At 42.6% G+C, this 17383-nt stretch overlaps 1 protein-coding gene across 2 annotated transcripts; it reads left to right on the plus strand.

The window, feature by feature from the left end:
• Nucleotides 1–1128: 1128 nt before the first annotated feature.
• Nucleotides 1129–8849, plus strand: PRSS45 (protease, serine, 45). Of its 2 annotated transcripts, none has more exons than XM_024982947.2 (6): nucleotides 1129–1334; nucleotides 3228–3254; nucleotides 6347–6494; nucleotides 6729–7003; nucleotides 7858–8021; nucleotides 8485–8849. In XM_024982947.2, exons 1-6 carry the CDS (start codon nucleotides 1232–1234, stop codon nucleotides 8629–8631), a joined length of 864 nt encoding a protein of 287 aa, XP_024838715.2. In that variant the 5' UTR covers nucleotides 1129–1231; the 3' UTR covers nucleotides 8632–8849.
• Nucleotides 8850–17383: the final 8534 nt, after the last annotated feature.

A 17383-nucleotide genomic window follows, 5' to 3' on the forward strand; every position in this document is an offset into this window, starting at 1 on the left:
TTGCTGTACAGCAAAAATTAATGTAACGTAAATCAACTATACCTCAATAAAATTTAAAAAAAGAAGTCACTGAATATTCACGGGTTAACAAAATAAATTCAACTTCTTGTTCCTATATCATCCTAATCAGGTGTTCTTGGTCAGCAGGTGGCATTTCTCTATATTATGATTCCTCTCAGCCTTGTGGTTCATGCTTACCTACCTCAGAATTCCCTGGAGGGCTTGTTAAACTACAGATAACTGATTCTGCTCCCAGAGTTTTACATCCTGTAGGTTTGGGTGGGTCTTAAGAATGTACATCTCAAGTTCCCAGGTGCTGCTCCTGCTGCTCTGTGGACCACACTTTGAGAGCCATTGCTCTGCATCAACACAGTAGAGAAGTCAATCTTCTCTTTACTGCCTTTGCATCGAAGTGGCACATGTCACCTCCCCTCACCTCCTATTAGTGGAACTCATATTCTGGACTACTGCAGATGCTAGGGTGCAGAATGTGGTTCCCAGAGTTGGGTCCCCCACACTTGACAGAAGCAGCAGGAATCTTGGTTGTCATCTCCCAATCCGGGATACACCAAACAGATCCCCAAACAGCATTCTTCTACAAATCATCCTGTGAAAGCCCAAGGTTTCATATCTGCCACCATTTCTTTGTTTCTACCATCCCACTGGTGGTTTGTGAAAGTGTATAAACGCCTTTCTGAGGTCTCCCCCAAGATCTCTTGTTCAAGTCTTAGGTCCAGCTTAAATGTCACTTTTATAAGGACATCTTGCCTGATTCCCTAGCCTTAGTGTTCTTTTCTGGTACTTTCTACATCTTTCCAGAGTCTCAAAACAACATAAACTGACAAACTGTTCAATGCAAGGGAAACAAGGTTGTGATCAGAGGCTGGACGACATGTCGCCAACACCAGTCTGAGGATTTGGATGTGCCTTCACTGGCCAGGTCTGGGGGTACAGTCACCAACTTAAGGCACTTGGGTGTACTTCCATGGCACCGGCCACTGAGGAGGCAACGAGAGGCATCTTCACGGAGCCTGCAGGAGGTGGGCCTACGTGTTGCTAAGCATTCATGATTCCAGGTGCACCATCGCGCGTCAACGACGTCATCACGTGCTGGACGGGCCGTCACGTGTCTGAAGCTCCGTCATGTGCGTCAAGTGCGGGTGAAGTCGTCGCGGCGTCCGGGGTTCACGCGCGCCGCCGCTGCTGCCGCTAGAGGCCGCCTCAGGGGCCTATGGCCGCCTCGCTGTCCCGCCTTAGCGCAGGGCTTGCAGCCTCGAGGCCGTTAGGCCTGAGCCGCAGCTTCCTGCTGCTGGTACTGCTGCTGCTGAACTCGGGTGAGGGCGGTGTCTGTTCCGCGCCGCTCCCGCTCCGGGTCGTCCTCCCCCGACGCTGCCCTCCAACCCGCGGGAGAGGCCGGGATGGGCCCTGCGCCGCCCGCCAGCCCGGAGCCCCTTGTCTACGGAGCCTTCGGGCCTGTCTCAGGGCGGTTCCCTTGTTCCAGGGCTCGCAAACTCCCGCCCTCTCTGCGGCTACCCTTAGGCCCGCCAGCCCTACAGCCTCCTGAGGCCTTGTGGTGCGAGGGTAGTCCCCCCTGCTGTGGGGGATAAGCCCATGGTCTCCCCACACTTAAACCAGTGTGGTCAACTTCACTTTCTTCTCAGAGCCTCTGTTCTTCGGAGAGTGCCTTACTAGCAGTGGCTTCCTTCCCTCAGGAAACTCAGGCCCTCAGGTGCTGTCTCCCTTGACTCCCTCAGCCCCTGCGGCCCCTCCAAACCTGATTGTTACCCTTTCTTTAGGAATCAGAGCCAGGCCTCCTGTTCAAGGTCAGCCTGCTCACCCCTGCTCTGGACTCTGGGCCCTCCGTCTGCTCTCGTAGATCTGTATCCTCTCCCTTTCTATTTACCGTGTCATCCCCTCACTGCCAGATTTCTCGCAGTAAGTTTTCACTTCATCTTTCCTTCGGTGCTTCCTCATTTCTCACTTAATCCTTAGCGCGTTCCTGGCATGTCTTTGCCCTGTCATCCCTGACCTTTCCACTCCTCCCTCTTTGATATTCTCTAATCCCTCCGCTTCTCTCAGGCCGTGCCTCCTGATTCTCCTCTACCTCAGAGTGACTCCCATGCTCTTCTGTGTTCCTCCCAGGCCCCCCATGTTCGGTCATCCCTGACTAATTGGTGTTCCCAGAAGTCTTGTCTGGGTTCCCTCTTCACTGCTCCCTGAGTGAACTCATTTGCCCTGGGTATTGAGCTGCAGCTGCCATTTATGTGATGCTCCCTCACGAAACAATATGCCTGGATGCACAGCAACATACTGGGCGTCTGTTCTTGAATGACCTAGAGCCATCGCAGCTCCTTGGGTTCCAAAGTTGAGATCCTTTTCTTCCGATAAACTAGGTTCTCTTATTCTGTCCTCTTACTCAGTGGATAGTAGTCATTTTTCTCTAAAATCAGAAATTAGGGAGTTTTCCCTAGACTCAGCTATCTTCCTTAGTCCCACATCCAGCTCATCAAGTCTTTTGCCACTGCCACTTCGTTCAGCCCTCATTTATAGCCTGGCTTCTGCCAAGTCTTTGGTGAAATCTTACTGCGTTCATCCTTTTCACCTTCCTATCTAATCTGCATACTGCCTTCACAATACAAGCCTGACCATGTCACACCTCCACTGGCCTCCCTCCTCCCAGAGTCTCACCCAGGCTTCTTGGCCTGACTTAGGAAGGCACTTCTGATTGACTCCTGACTGTCTTCCCTGGTGTCATTTCTTGCCATCACAGGCTTTGTCCTTTATCCTCTAGAGTCTCTAGCTTACACCATGATGTTTCTTTCATAAAGAATGTCATTGTCACTTTTCATTTCTGTTTTACTCTCTCATCTTTAAGATCTGGCACAATAACCCCTCTTTCCAGAATCCTCTCTGTCTTCTTCTGGGCTTACCTGACACCTGGAGCCTTGTCCCCACATTGATCTCACATGAGTGACTGTGTGTTTACTTGTGACTTCTCTGCTGGACAACCTGCTTCCTCAAGAGCACATACAGGATGTGTCTGTCGATACACCTCTGTCCCTTGATAGAACCCCCAGCTCCTTGGCCTTGGGCTCCAGGGCTGGGAACAGAGTGGGAGATAAGGAAATAATTGGTGAAGGATTGAATGAACTAATGAAAAATGTACTTCTTCATTGTCATCCTGTTACAACCTCTTATTTCATCTCTGTTCCCCGTTTCTCCTCCAGGTTACAAAGGAGACAGCACCAAACCAGGTAGGTAGGGTAAGACCCTGCCTCAAGAAAACCTTGGATCCTGGGAGGGTATATTCTGAAGAGGGTCACAGAGATAGTGTTTCTGGGTCTATAGCAAGCAGAAATTCAGTGTAAATGGCCTGCTTTCTAAAGAACAGCCTGTGCCTGCCAGGAAGTACAGACTCAACAGTGCACAGTGAAAGCATATCTTGGCCTCCTGTGAGAATGCAGAGCCTCTTCAAGTTCAACCCAGGCTGTATCCCATCAGGGAACATGCCCAGGAAGAAACCTTTTGAGCTCTGAACTGTTCATTTGCAAATGGAGCCTCTTGGGCCTTATGGAAGTGTCTGCAGAGCCTGGCTCTTCTGGGTTCTTCCTGTCTTTTTCCTTAGACTTTTAAGGGTGGAGGGTTGTGTTGCTCCTGTTTGTTCATAGGTTTCCATTCTAACAGGTGCACCCTGATTTATTGTGGATTGTTTGGTTAGTTATTTCTTCTTATATCTTTGCCCTACCCCTATTCCTTCTCTTCACTCTCCTCCCAACCTTTCTTGTATGTTCAATGCATATCTGTGTTTTGGTATAATTACATATTGTGGTTTTGTGTGCATGTATTTTTAACTTACATAAACAGTATGTGCTCTAGATCTCTTTCTGTTTCCTCCTCTTTTCATTTAGCTCCATTTAAAAAATATTTTCCTTGGAAATAATTTTAAACATACAAAAGACTGAAAATAGTACAAGGAACACACACATATACATAATTTTTTTCAGAATCAGTTGAGAGTAGCATGCAACTCTTTATCCCTGAATACTCTGATGTGTATTTTCTAAGGATATTCTCTTAGGTAATCACAGTACAACCTATGAATTTCAAAAATGTACATTGATACCATATTTTTATCTACTGTCCATATTCTAATTGAGTCAGCCCTCTGCATTCCTACCAGCAATTTGTGAAGGTGTATATATTGTTACAGACCTCCCACCCCTTGGCTTTATCCAGCTTCTGCCTATCTAACAGATTAAAAAACTGACTCTTTAGTTTAATTGAGATTTTTCTCATTACTAATGAGCATGTCTTATTGTGCTTTTGGCCTCTTGAATTTCCTCTTCTGATAAATTGATTGTCCTTATCACTTTGTACATAGTCTGTTGTTCTTTTTTCTTGATTTCCTGGAGTTCCTTGTATATTCCTAACAAAAGCATTGATTTTAGACATTGCAGATATTACCTGCTAATCTGTCATCTGTCTGTTAACCTTGTTCCTGGGGTCAAAAATCCTTGATTTTTATGTACTCATGTTAATCAGTTTAATGCCTTTATGGGTTGTGGTTTGTTTAAAGAGTCCTTTTCCATCCCATGTCACATGTTTGGCTGTTAACCTTACAGTTTTACCTTCAAGGTCTTCAAGTACTACTAGAGAAGAACTGAGTTTTGTTTTTCTTACTTATTTTATAATGAGCCAGTTTTCCTTAACCATCTGCTCAACAGTCCATCATTTACTCAGATTGTGGTAGCTCCTTTATTTACATTAAGTTCCTGTATTCTGAGGAACAATTTCAAGTTCTCTGTTCCTTTTTTGGGGTCCTCTTGTCTGTGCTTGTCAGTACCAGTTTTCGTTACTATGGCTTCGTTGTGCGCCTTAGTATCTGCTAGGACAAGTATCCCTTCTTTGCTCTACCTTATGGACCTTTGTTTTTCTATTTCAATTTTAAAGTAAGTTTATCAAATTTCTTAAAAATTTGAAATGGGAAAGTGACTTTACAGATTAATTTGGGAAGAATTGCATCTGAAATATTTATTCTATTTTAAAACAATGGGTCTTTCTCCATTTATTCCAGTCATTTTCAGTGTCCTTTATTAGAGTTTGAAATATATTACCACAGACATCTTGCTTAGTGTTGAATACTTGAATTCCAGGGTATTTTATAATTTTTAGCTATAAAATGTATCTTCTTTTGAATATAGTTGTGCTATATTCAGGTCGGTTGGGGTAGAGAAATGTTACTGATTTTACAAATCAGCTATTGAAGTATTATATACACGCCTGCAAAAAGTGTACAAATCTTGTGCCCAGCTCATGAAATTAGCACACAGTGAATGCATCTGTGAAGTCTCCACCCAGTCAAAAAGTAGAGTGGTACCAGCACCCAGAAGCTCCCTTCTGTCGTCCCAGTTACTTCCTTTGCCCTCCTCCCACAAAGTATCATTACTCCTGGCTTCTGAAAGTATAATTTATTTGGTTTGTTCTTTAATGTTGTATAATGTTTCCTGTAGATTTTCTTACTGCTAAAGTAAGAGTTTGTTTTGTTTTTGGTCATAAAGCTGTGTTGAATTTTTGAAATGCCCTTTTCTATATCTGTTAAGAAAAGCGCATGATTTTTCCTTAGAGAAAAAGAACTGTGTATGTGGAGAATACCCCAAGAGTGCTTCCACTGTGGACTACCCTTGTGCCCTGGGACAATCTCTATATGATCATGGTTCATTATTTTAAAAAATATAATATCGGCTAATATTTTATTTACAATTCTGCGTGTATCTTCACATTCATACAGTCATACAACTTGATTGTTGAAACTACTTGCAAACTAACAGTGTGTAAGCTGTGAGTGGGAGGCCTCTGTTGGCTCCATGCTGGGGCTTTTTCTTGAATCGTCTGTGTAAAGATTTCTGACATAGAAGTCTGGAGATTTTCTTGACTCTGAGTAGTATGGGGACAGAGGCCTTTTGCATTTAAGAGATGCAGAAAACCTTTTAGGAACATGGCCTGAGAACATAAGAAAATACATTTCCTGTCTTGGGGCTCCTTCTATGCTTCTCCCTAGTTTTGAAGTTCTGTGCTTTTCGCTCCCTGTGTGTCTCAGTATCCCTCTCCTCCTGTCACGTCTCTGTCTTGATGCTTTTTATCTCTGTTATTGTCATCTTCTGTCCAGCTCAGTGCCTTCGGGCAGGCCGCTGCTCTTCTCTCACGCTTAGTTTCCCCTTCTTTGAAATGGAAGCAAGTCCCCGAGTTTTACAGCCTTGTGCAAGTTCCCCTGGGGGCATCTTGGTCTTAGTCATCCTTAGCCTCCTCTGTGTGGCCACTGTATCTCCCTGGCACACTGTTCCTGAAGCTTGTGGCCAACCTTGGTGGCCGAAGAATTTGGACCTGTCTCGCCATTGGCCCTGGGAAGTGAGCCTCCGAGTGGGAAATGAGCACGTGTGTGGAGGGGCCCTCATTGACCTCAAATGGGTGGTGACTGCTGCCCACTGCATCCAAGGGTGAGTATGGCCTCTGGAGACCCAAGACTGTAAAGGACCCAGCCTAGACTCCTTGTTTCCTCTGTGAAATAGTGTGGGGATATAGGAGGTTGAGGGAGCAGGAAGGGATTTCCACAATAGGAGAGAGTCACTCAGGCAGGACTTCTATTAATGGGGGCATCCTTGGTGGAGGTAGGAGCATAGTGTTGCTTGAGAACCTGAGATCCACCAGATGGGGCTCTGTGTCTCCTGTAGCACAAAAGAGTATTCAGTGATTCTTGGCACCTCCAAGCTGAAGCCCCCGAACTCCACAAGAACCCTCTTGATCCCTGTGAGGGACATCATTATGCACCCCAAGTACTGGGGCCGGACCTTCATCATGGGTGATGTGGCCCTTCTCCAACTTTACAATCCTGTCATCATCAGCAAGTATGTGCAGCCCATCTGCCTTCCAGAGCCCAATTACAGCCTGAAGGTTGGGACACAGTGCTGGGTAACTGGCTGGGGCCAGGTTAAACAGCGCTTCTCAGGTAAGGAGGAAGGGGTTGGGGGTGAGGTATGGCACCCCAGAGGGTACACTCCATTCTGTTCGGGTCTTGCCTGCTGAGCCCCTTCATGGTGCTTCTCACGAAGCTGTTACCTATGACCCCTGGTTCTTTGGATGTGTTAGGATTGCTCCTCACATGAGAACTGTTGCCATGGTTGACACCATTGCACTTGCTGTGGGCCCTTCATTTAGACCTAGCAAAGCCTGATCATTTGCTTCTTTCAGAAGCTTAGAGTTAGGGATTCATAAATTCATTCACTTATTCGTTTACCTGACAAATGTCAATGTTCAGGCATCTGCCACATGCCAGACCCTTGGCACTGAGGATGTATGTCCTGCCTCTTGGGAACTCATAACTGGAGTGTGGGTAGGGGCACAGACACAAGGAAAGAGGCAGAGACTTTATCAGGTGATCATGAGAGTAAGTGAGGACGAGTCTGGGATGAGCTCTGGGCAGAGGGTCTGCCTGAGGTGCCAGAAGGAGGAGTGAGTGTCAATCAGGTGGCAGAGGGCACAGCCAGTACAAAGCTCAGAGGCTGGAGAGAAGCAGCATGGTGTAGGGGTCTCAATTTCAGAGTAGTTGCACTGAAACTTGTATTGTATCCTGCTTGGTTCAAAAGCAAAAGATTCCCAGAGAAAAGGGTTTTGGAGTAGAGCCTTAGAGAGTTAGGTGCTTGTCAGACATGGCCCACACCGCAGGGGAAGGGACAAGTGAAGGAGGGCCTGTTGACGTGAAGGGCTGTGGCCAAGTCTTGATGCTGGAGGGACAAACCCTGGGGAGAGGCAGGGTTGAGTGGAGTGAGGAGTCAGTTCTCACCACACTGGACTCCTCCACAGCCAACTCCACGCTGGCCTCAGAGCTGCAGGAAGCCGAGGTGTTTATCATGGACAACAAGAAGTGTGACCAGATTTACCGCAAGAAATCCCACATCCCCCGCGTTGTCCCCCTTGTGCTGGGGGATATGATTTGTGCCACCAATTACAGAGAAGACTTGTGCTCTGTGAGTTTCTGGGAGGTTCTGGCAGCTGTCCTTTGGTTGGGATGACTCCAGATAGGGGGGCAGTTCCCCAGGGAGGGGTTTGCTTGGCCTCCCTCTTTGTCATCATCATCAGGCAGAGCCCTTCTCCCATCTTCCTTCCCCGTGACTTTGATTTTTGCCTGATATTCTGGGATGGGGTCCTCAACTGAGGAGTGAAGGAAGATTCCAGGTAGTGAGATCCTCAAGGATTGAAACAAGCTTCCAAGCAGAACTCAGAGGGTGGGCATTCTGGGTCCCCCAGTCCCTTGGGCCCCAGCTGGGCCGGGAGCCTCCATCACTCCTTTCTCTTTGCCTAGGGGGATTCTGGGGGTCCATTGGCTTGTGAAGTCGAGGGCAGATGGATTCTTGCCGGGGTGTTGTCCTGGGAAAAGGCCTGCGCCAAAGTACGTAATCCGGGCGTGTATACCCGTATCACCAAATACAGCAGATGGATCAAGAAGCAAATAAGCAATGGGATTCTCTCAGTTCCCTGCACTTCTGCCTGGCTCCTACTCCTGTTCTGGCTGCTGCAGCCCCAGATGGGCCCCTGATCTTCGCTCTCCCTTCTCCATGCTTTGCCTTTGCTGAATGAGGCCAGATCAAGATTAGATCAAGGTCATGCGTCTGTATTCAACAAGAGTCAAGATGGGGAAAAAGTGGCCCCTGGGACTGAGACCAGTTTTGGCCTCCTAGTGGGGAGGGAAGTGGTGGATGACTAAGCCTTGAGTGACCAGGAGAAAGGAAGTGTGGCCTAGAAGCGCTCTGGAATTGGGGATCAGGATAGCGGGGATTAAATTTGTGAAAACATAAGCTGACTCTGTTCTCTTTTCTGGGTGGCCCTGGGGATTGGGGATCGGTGGGTGGGCAAGGCCTCCTGGAATTAATTCTCAGGAGGCTTCCCAGAGTGGAGACTGTTGTTTTTGCTAAGCCACTTGTGCTGCGGCTTTGGGAAAGGGCTTGGGCCTGAGGCATCAGTTTTCTCAACTGGAAAGTGGGCGTGAGGGGAGCAACTGAGACACGCGCTATAGGTGGCAGTAGGAAGGACCTATCGTGCTCCAAAATCAGCTTTCTTTTTTTTATAACTGGCATATAAAAAAATGATTACAAAAGTCCTGATCCTATATTTTTTAAAAATTAAAAATAATTAAAGGCAATATTTGGATTTTTGTTGTGATTTACCAAAAAAATTCAGAAATACACATAAAGATTCCCCCTTGCTCATTAACCCCCCACCAGTAATGCTGCTCCCCTCCTCAAAAGTAGTCATTGTTAGCATCCTTAAATATATCAATGATTTTTTAAGCAATTAGACTCATATATATATATTATTAATAACCTACATTAAAAAAACGATATGCCTTGAAAACCTTTCTATGTCAATACCTAGAGCTGTTCATAATTTTACATCATGTCACGTGTACCATGTGAATGTGTGTGTGTCCTTTAACCAGCACCAGGGTTTAGGCAGTTTCTGAACTTGCCTGCCTTGCAGCAGTGTTGCCATGAATGCGTTCGTGCACACTTGGGGTGGAGTTGGGGGACACACTGCAGCATGTCTGCAACGTCTTCCTAGGAGTGTACTCAGGGGAGGCCCATCAAAGGAAACGCAAACGTAGGAACTTTGGATGAGCACTATTGGTATAATTTACTCCTCCCAAAGCTGAACCAGTGTACATTTATACCTATGGTATACAAGAACGAATGTTTCTTCTTTTTTACTAAAAAATGGATATTATTAATCTTCAAAAATTTTGCCTATCCAGTGGTAGAAAGTTATATCATTGCTGTTTTAATTTGCATTTCCTTGATTGGAAGAATACCTTTTCGTGTGTTTATTGAAAAAAAGGTGTATCTTTCCCCTAATAAAACCTTTGCTCATATGCCTATTTTAGTAATTGTTTATCTTTTTCTCATGGAAGGTCTTTCTCTTTTCTAAATATTTTTTGTTGTTGTTGTTCAGTTGCTAAGTCATATCTGACTCTTTGCTACCTCATGGACTGCAGTCTGCCAGGCTTCCCTGTTCTTCACTATCTCATGGAGCTTGCTCCAACTCATGTCCATTGAGTTGGTGATGCGGTCCAGCCGTCTCATCCTCTGTCACCCCCTTCTCCTCTTGCCCTCAATCTTTCCCAGCATCAGGGTCTTTTCCAGTGAGTCGACTCTGAATATTTAGCTTTTTAAAAACTCATTTACGATTGTGCTGGGTCTTCATTGCTGTGCACAGGCTTTCTCTAGCTTAGATGAGCAGGGGCTACTCTTGGTTGTGGTCACAGGCTTCTCTCGCAGTGGTTTCCCTGGTGAAGAGCGCAGGCGCTAGGCGCATGGGCTTCAGTAGCTGTGTGCTCAGGCATACTTGCTCTGTGGCATATGGAATCTTCCCAAACCAGGGACTGAACCTGTGTCTCCTGCTTTGGCAGGCTGATTCTTATCCACTGTACCACCAGGAAAGTCCTGAATATTAAGTTTTTGTCGATTACTTTACAAATATTTTCCCCAGTTGTTGCCACTCATCTTTTAGAAATATGTAGAATAGAAGGGTAATCCTCCTGTAAAGACTTCAAAAATTATTATTGAATGAAGTCAGTCAGTCTTTATTTTCTTTATGAATTTTGGCGCTTGCTTAACTTGGCCTATTCCACCTTCAGATTATAAAGCTGTATTCACATATTTAATATTTTGATAAATTTGTTTTTCATGTGTAACTGTAATCCATTTCGAAATTTATGTATAGTGTGAGGTCAGCCTCTCACACTATTTACTGTAGAGTCCATCCTTTTCCTGCTGAATTGAATGTCCACATTTATAATAACAAAATTCCAATATATTTGTGGGTAGATTTTTTTGAAATCTCTGTTATTTCCCACTAATCTGTCTGTCCCTGGGCTAATGCTGTACTGTTTCAACCAGCTTCATGTTATGCTTAGTTAAATGGTAGCAAAAGCTCTCTTCTTTAAAAAAAACAGCTTAATCTACCAAGTTTGCCTTATAAACTTTGTATCTGTCAGTTTTCATTAAATTTTTTCTTTAATATTTTTCATTAAAAATATTGGCATTTGAATTAAAATTAAATACACAGAATAACTTGAGGAAGATTGTCATTTTTACAGAATTGAGTTCCTAGCCAGAAATGTAGTATATGCTTCCATTCATTCAGCTCTTCTATTCAGGGATGTCTGGAAAAAAACTGAGTTTATTTCTGAGTAGTTTACAAGTTTTGATTATGTTTTTTAGGAATGGTATCTTTTCCACTACATTTATAAAACTCCATTTATTAGGTATTTTAAAGCTGTTGATGGAGTAAAAGCATAATGATCTTGATTCCTGGTCATCTTGCAAAACTGTGTATTTAATTCAGTGGTTTTTCAGTGATTCTCTTGGCTTATTTTGGGGTAATCAAATTAAAATGGTCACAGCTACCTCTTGTCTGTTTTGAAATTCATGCCATTTATTTCTTTTGCTATCTCATTGCAGGAGACTCTAGTGCAATATGAATTAGTAGCAATAATGGTGGGAGTATATGTGCTGAATTCTTCTTCTATTCATTTCATAGATACTTATTGGGACTTTCCTCTGTGTGAGGCACTGTTTTGGGCCCTGGTGACACAGTTGTGAGCTTTTAAGATATAATTTTTATTAAATTTGTTCACATAATGAAATACGTTACTAGATTTCCACCAGATTGCTTAGGTAAATTTATAATATTCTCTGGATTCATTTTTCTACCATTTTGTTTAGAATTTTTGTTCCAGTGTTGGACTGGCCTACAGTTTTCTTTTTTGTTCCACTCTTGGTATCATTACTATACTGGCCTCTTAAACATGATGAGGAGTTTTCTAGTATTTTCCTGTGCCCTACAACAGTTTGTATAACACCAGCATTATCTGTTCCTTACATTTGATAGATAGTAAACATAAAATTCACTGGGCCTGATGCCTTTTTTATGGGGTAGATCTTTGAGTGTTAAAAAAAACCTTTCATAGTTATTGGCTTAGTTGGGTTTCCCACCTCTTTTTGCATTAATTTTAGTAAAAAAGAAAAAAGCAATTTAGCTTAGATTTTAATATTTCAAACTGATAAGTAAAATTTGAACCTATGGCTCCTTTCCTATTTTTAATTGTTACGTACAGGTGTACTCTGTCACTTTTCTTAATTATTAAAGATTAGATTTACCAAATTTTTGTCTATTTCATAGGTATTTCCCACAAAACCTGATGTAGTATTACTGGTTAGCTTTATGATAGCCATCCTTCCTTCATGTTACTACAGATCCAGACAGCAGCTCACACTCTCTGCCATGTTGCTCATCATCTTCAGGGAGAAGCTCTCACACTCCCAGCTCCAAAGCTGGGTGGCCCATTGGCTTGATCTAATTAGCATAGCCAGTGCTCGGCCACCTGACCCCAGGTGGGTTATCCCAGTTAGCATAAGATATGGTCCCATTACTTCATGGCAAATAGATGGGGAAACAGTGGAAACAGTGACAGACTTTATTTTTTTGGACTCCAAAATCACTGCAGATGGTGACTGCAGCCATGAAATTAAAAGACGCTTGCTCCTGGGAAGAAAAGTTATGACCAACTTAGCATATTAAAAAGCAGAGACATTACTTTGCCAACAAAGGTCAGTCTAGTCAAAACTATGGTTTTTCCAGTGGTCATGTATGGATGTGAGAGTTGGACCGTAAAGAAAGCTGAGTGCAGAAGAATTGATGGTTTCGAACTATGGTGTTGGAGAAGACTCTTGAGAGTCCCTTGGACTGCAAGGAGATCCAACCAGTCCATCCTAAAGGAAATCATTTCTGAATATTCATTGAAAGGACTGATGCTGAAGCTGAAACCCCAATACTTTGGCCACCTGATGTGAAGAACTGACTGATTTGAAAAGACCCTGATGCTGGGAAAGATTGAAGGCGGGAGGAAAAGGGGATGACAGAGGATGAGATGGTTGGATGGCATCACAGACTCAGTGGACATGAGCTTGAGTAAACTCCAGGAGTTGGTGATGGACAGGGAGGCCCAGCATCCTGCAGTCTATGGGGTCACAAAAAGACACGACTGAGTGACTGAACTGAGACCTGAGAGGAGAGAAATACACCCTCTCTCTCAATGTGGATGATGAAGCAGAAGGATGCTGGCCACCATTTTTCAATAAGGGGACTGACTCACAATGAAGTTGCCATCACTGAAGCGAGGAGACAGAAATTTCAAGCCTGTTTAAGTGAACGTTTTACTTGGGAACTCCTAAATGGTACAAACTGCCTTTTGATTTTAGTGATCAAATACCCTTCTTTTTGTTTATTTCATGAAAATTCTTTTAGCTTTAGTAGTCCAGTGTTCCCCCTTGGGGGGCTTTATTTTATTGTTCTTTTTCTGACTTCTTGAGTAGTATGCTTAATTCATTCATTATTTTTGGTTTCTGATATTTTCAGTTAATTCCATAAAATTTCCTGTGAGTCTCACTTTGGCCTCATTTGACATTTGACCTCATTGTCATTCGTTTCTTTGTCATTTCTATATTACTTTTTAATTTCACACTGTATTTCTTACTTAACCCAAGAGTTCTATCTGTGTGTTGTTTAATCTCCTGACAGATAGTTTGGGAGAGGGATAGGAGAATTTACTGAGGTTTTCTTTGTGCCTAGTATTTGGTAATTTTTATTGAATATTTCATGTGTGTGTGAAATAAAAGTGTGTGTTTTGAAACAGAGTTCTAGCTATAAGTGATTGCATCAGGTTTGTTGATTGTGTTATTCAAATCCTCTCAACACTTCAGATAGTTTATATCTATAAATCTGTTGATTTCTGAGAATTAAGACTTTCTTTTTTGGAAGGTAAAGAACATTTATTATTTTTAAATAATCAATGGGAGTATTGATAATACTAAAAAATTCTACAACTTAGGGGAAACTTAGAGATTGTTTTATTATTTTTCATATTATGCATTAAAAAAGTTTTACCTGATAAAGAATTTATATGTGAAAAAGATGACATCTATAAAAACATATGTATAGACAGGGACACCCACATTTGGGAACAAAGACTATTTCCTTCTGCAATTCTAGCTTTATTTTTTAAAGCTGTATTGTTAGGAGTACAAGATTCATGCCTACTATACCATCTTGGTGGAATATATACTATCAGTGTAAAATACACCTTTTATTGCATTTAATATTTGTTTTTACAGAGATCCAGATCATAGAGTTCAGTCCTAACTCTGCTGTAATAATTGATTAGAATATAATTTTATATTTTGTGTTTCTTATAAATTTTCCTGGGGGTTATTTTGTACATTCTACAATTTCTTGCTTCAAACATTTAATTCATTTATTTTCATTCTTTGTTCAGTTCAGCTGCTCAGTCATGTCCAACTCTTTGCGACCCCATGGACTGCAGCACACTAGGCTTCCTTGTCCATCACCAACTCCTGGAGTTTACTCAAACTCATGTCCATTGAGACAGTGATGCCATTCAACCATCTCATCCTCTGTCGTCCCCTTCTCCCGTGCCTTCAGTCTTTCCCAGCATCAGGGTCTTTTCAAATGAGTCAGCTCTTTGCATCAGGTGGCCAAAGTATTGGGGTTTCAGCTTTAGCATCAGTCCTTCCAATGAATATTCAGAAATGATTTCCTTTAGGATGGACTGGTTGGATCTCCTTGCAGTCCAAGGGACTCTCAAAAGTCTTCTCCAACACCACAGTTCAAAAGCATCAATTGTTCAGTGCTCAGCTTTTTTTACGGTCCAACTCTCACATCCATACACGACTACTGGAAAAACCATAGCTTTGACTAGATGGACCTTTGCTGACAAACTAATGTCTCTGCTTTTTAATATGCTGTCTAGGTTGGTCATAAATTTTCTTCCCAGGAGCAAGCATCTTTTAATTTCATGGCTGCAGTCACCATCTCCAGTGATTCTGGAGCCCAAGAAAATAAATTCTCTCACTGTTTCCACTGTTTCCCCATCTATTTGCCATGATGTGATGGGACCAGATACCATGATCTTAGTTTCCTGAATGTTGAGTTTGAAGTCAACATTTTCACTCTCCTCTTTCACTTTCATCAAGAGGCTCTTTAGTTCTTCTTCACTTTCTGCCATAAGGGTGGTGTCATCTGCACATCTGAGGTTATCGATATTTCTTCTGGCAATCTTTATTCCAGCTTGTGCTTCCTCCAGCCCAGCGTTTCTCATGATGTCCTCAGCATATAAGTTAAATAAGCAAGGTGACAATATACAGCCTTGATGTACTACTTTTCCTATTTGGAACCAGTCTGTTGTTCCATGTCCAGTTCTAACTGTTGCTTCCTGACCTGCATACAGGTTTCTCAAGAGGCAGGTCAGGTGGTCTGGTATTCCCATCTCTTTCAAAATTTTCCACAGTTTATTGTGACCCACACAGTCAAAGGCTTTGGCATAGTCAATAAAGCAGAAATAGATGTTTTTCTGGAACTCTCTTGCTTTTTCAATGATCCAATGGATGTTGGCAATTTGATCTCTGGTTCCTCTGCCTTTTCTAAAACCAGCTTGAACATCTGGAAGTTCATGGTTCACGTATTGCTGAAGCCTGGCTTGGAGAATTTTGAGCATTACTTTACTAGCGTGTGAGATGAGTGCAATTGTGTGGTAGTTTGAGCATTTTTTGGCATTGCCTTTCTTAGGGACTGGAATGAAAACTGCCCTTTTCCAGTCCTGTGGCCACTGCTGAGTTTTCCAAATTTGCTGGCATATTGAGTGCAGCACTTTCACAGCATCATCTTTCAGGATTTGAAATAGCTCAACTGGAATTCCATCACCTCCACTAGCTTTGTTCGTAGTGATTCTTCGTAAGGCCCACTTGACTTCGCATTCCAGGATGTCTGGCTCTAGGTGAGTGATCACACCATTGTGATTATCTGGATCATGAAGATCTTTTTTGTACAGTTCTTCTGTGTATTCTTGCCACCTCTTCTTAATATCTTCTGCTTCCCGTAGGTCCATACCATTTCCGTCCTTTATAGAGCCCATATTTGCACGAAATGTTCCCTTGGTATCTCTAATTTTCTTGAAGAGATCTCTAGTCTTTCCCATTCTATTATTTTCCTGTATTTCTTTGCATTGATCGCTGAGCAAGGCTTTCTTATCTCTCCTTGCTGTTCTTTGGAACTCTGCATTCAAATGGGTATATCTTTCTTTTTCTCCTCTGCTTTTCGCTTCCCTACATTTCACAGCTATTTGTAAGGCCTCCTCAGACAGCCGTTTTGCTTTTTTGCATTTCTTTTTCTTGGGGATGGTCTTGATTCCCGTCTCCTGTACAATGTCACGTACCTCCATCCATAGTTCATCAGGCACTCTATCTATCAGATCTAGTCCCTTAAAGCTATTTCTCACTTCCACTATATATCACAAGGGATTTGATTTATGTCATACCTGAATGGTCTAGTGGTGTTCTCCACTTCCTTCATTGTTTGTTACTCAGTAGTAAATACATTTAAAGTTATGGATTTGCCTTGAACATACCCAAGTTCAAGTAAGTTTTTTCAATGCATTGCTCTAATTACTAGTATTTTCTAAATAGTTGATATAATGTTTTTATTTCCTTGAAATAAGTTAAACAACTTTATTTTTAAGATTTTTAAATCATTTGTTTAATCTCACTTAATTGTTATTAAATCCTTGTTCATTGCATTATGGTTAAAGCTGTGGCCCAGAATAGTTCTGCTTTTAGGGAGGTTAACTGTGATTTTCTTAGTAGTCTAGTTTATGGTTGACTTTTATAGATGTTCCCTCCCTCAAAGATAGGCAGAGCTGGAGAAGACTCTCCCATTGCAAGTGAGGTTTTTCTGTTTCTCATGTATCACTTGTGTTTGATGTCATGATATTACATGGTGATGGTGGCGGTTTAGTCTCTAAGTCACGTCTGACTCTTGCAGGCCCATGGACTGTAGCCTGCCAGGCTCCTCTGTCTGTGGAATTATCTTAGCAGGAATACTGGAGTGGGTTGTCATTTCCTTCTCCAGGGGATCTTCCTGACCCAGGGACCAAACTCACGTCTCCTGCATTGCAGGTGAATTCTTTACTATTGAGCCACTACGGAATCCCTTGCTATCACATAGTCATTATAATTTTTATCTTTTTTCACCATAACTTTATTTTTTCTGTTTAAAGCTTTTATCCTGGATTACATCTTTAGAAATTAATCTTGTCATTTCTATTTTTGCTTACATATATTTAATGTATTTCGGCCCATCTTTTATTTTCAACTGCTTCATATTACTTTGTTTTAGGTGAGTCTCAAGTAGCACATGAGTGGATTTTTTTTCTACCCAGTATAAGAATTTCTGACTTGTTGTGTAAGTAGAGGTTTTTCTT

The sequence above is a fragment of the Bos taurus genome, chromosome 22, assembly GCF_002263795.3.
Source record: "Bos taurus isolate L1 Dominette 01449 registration number 42190680 breed Hereford chromosome 22, ARS-UCD2.0, whole genome shotgun sequence".
Classification (NCBI taxonomy): Eukaryota; Metazoa; Chordata; class Mammalia; order Artiodactyla; family Bovidae; genus Bos; species Bos taurus.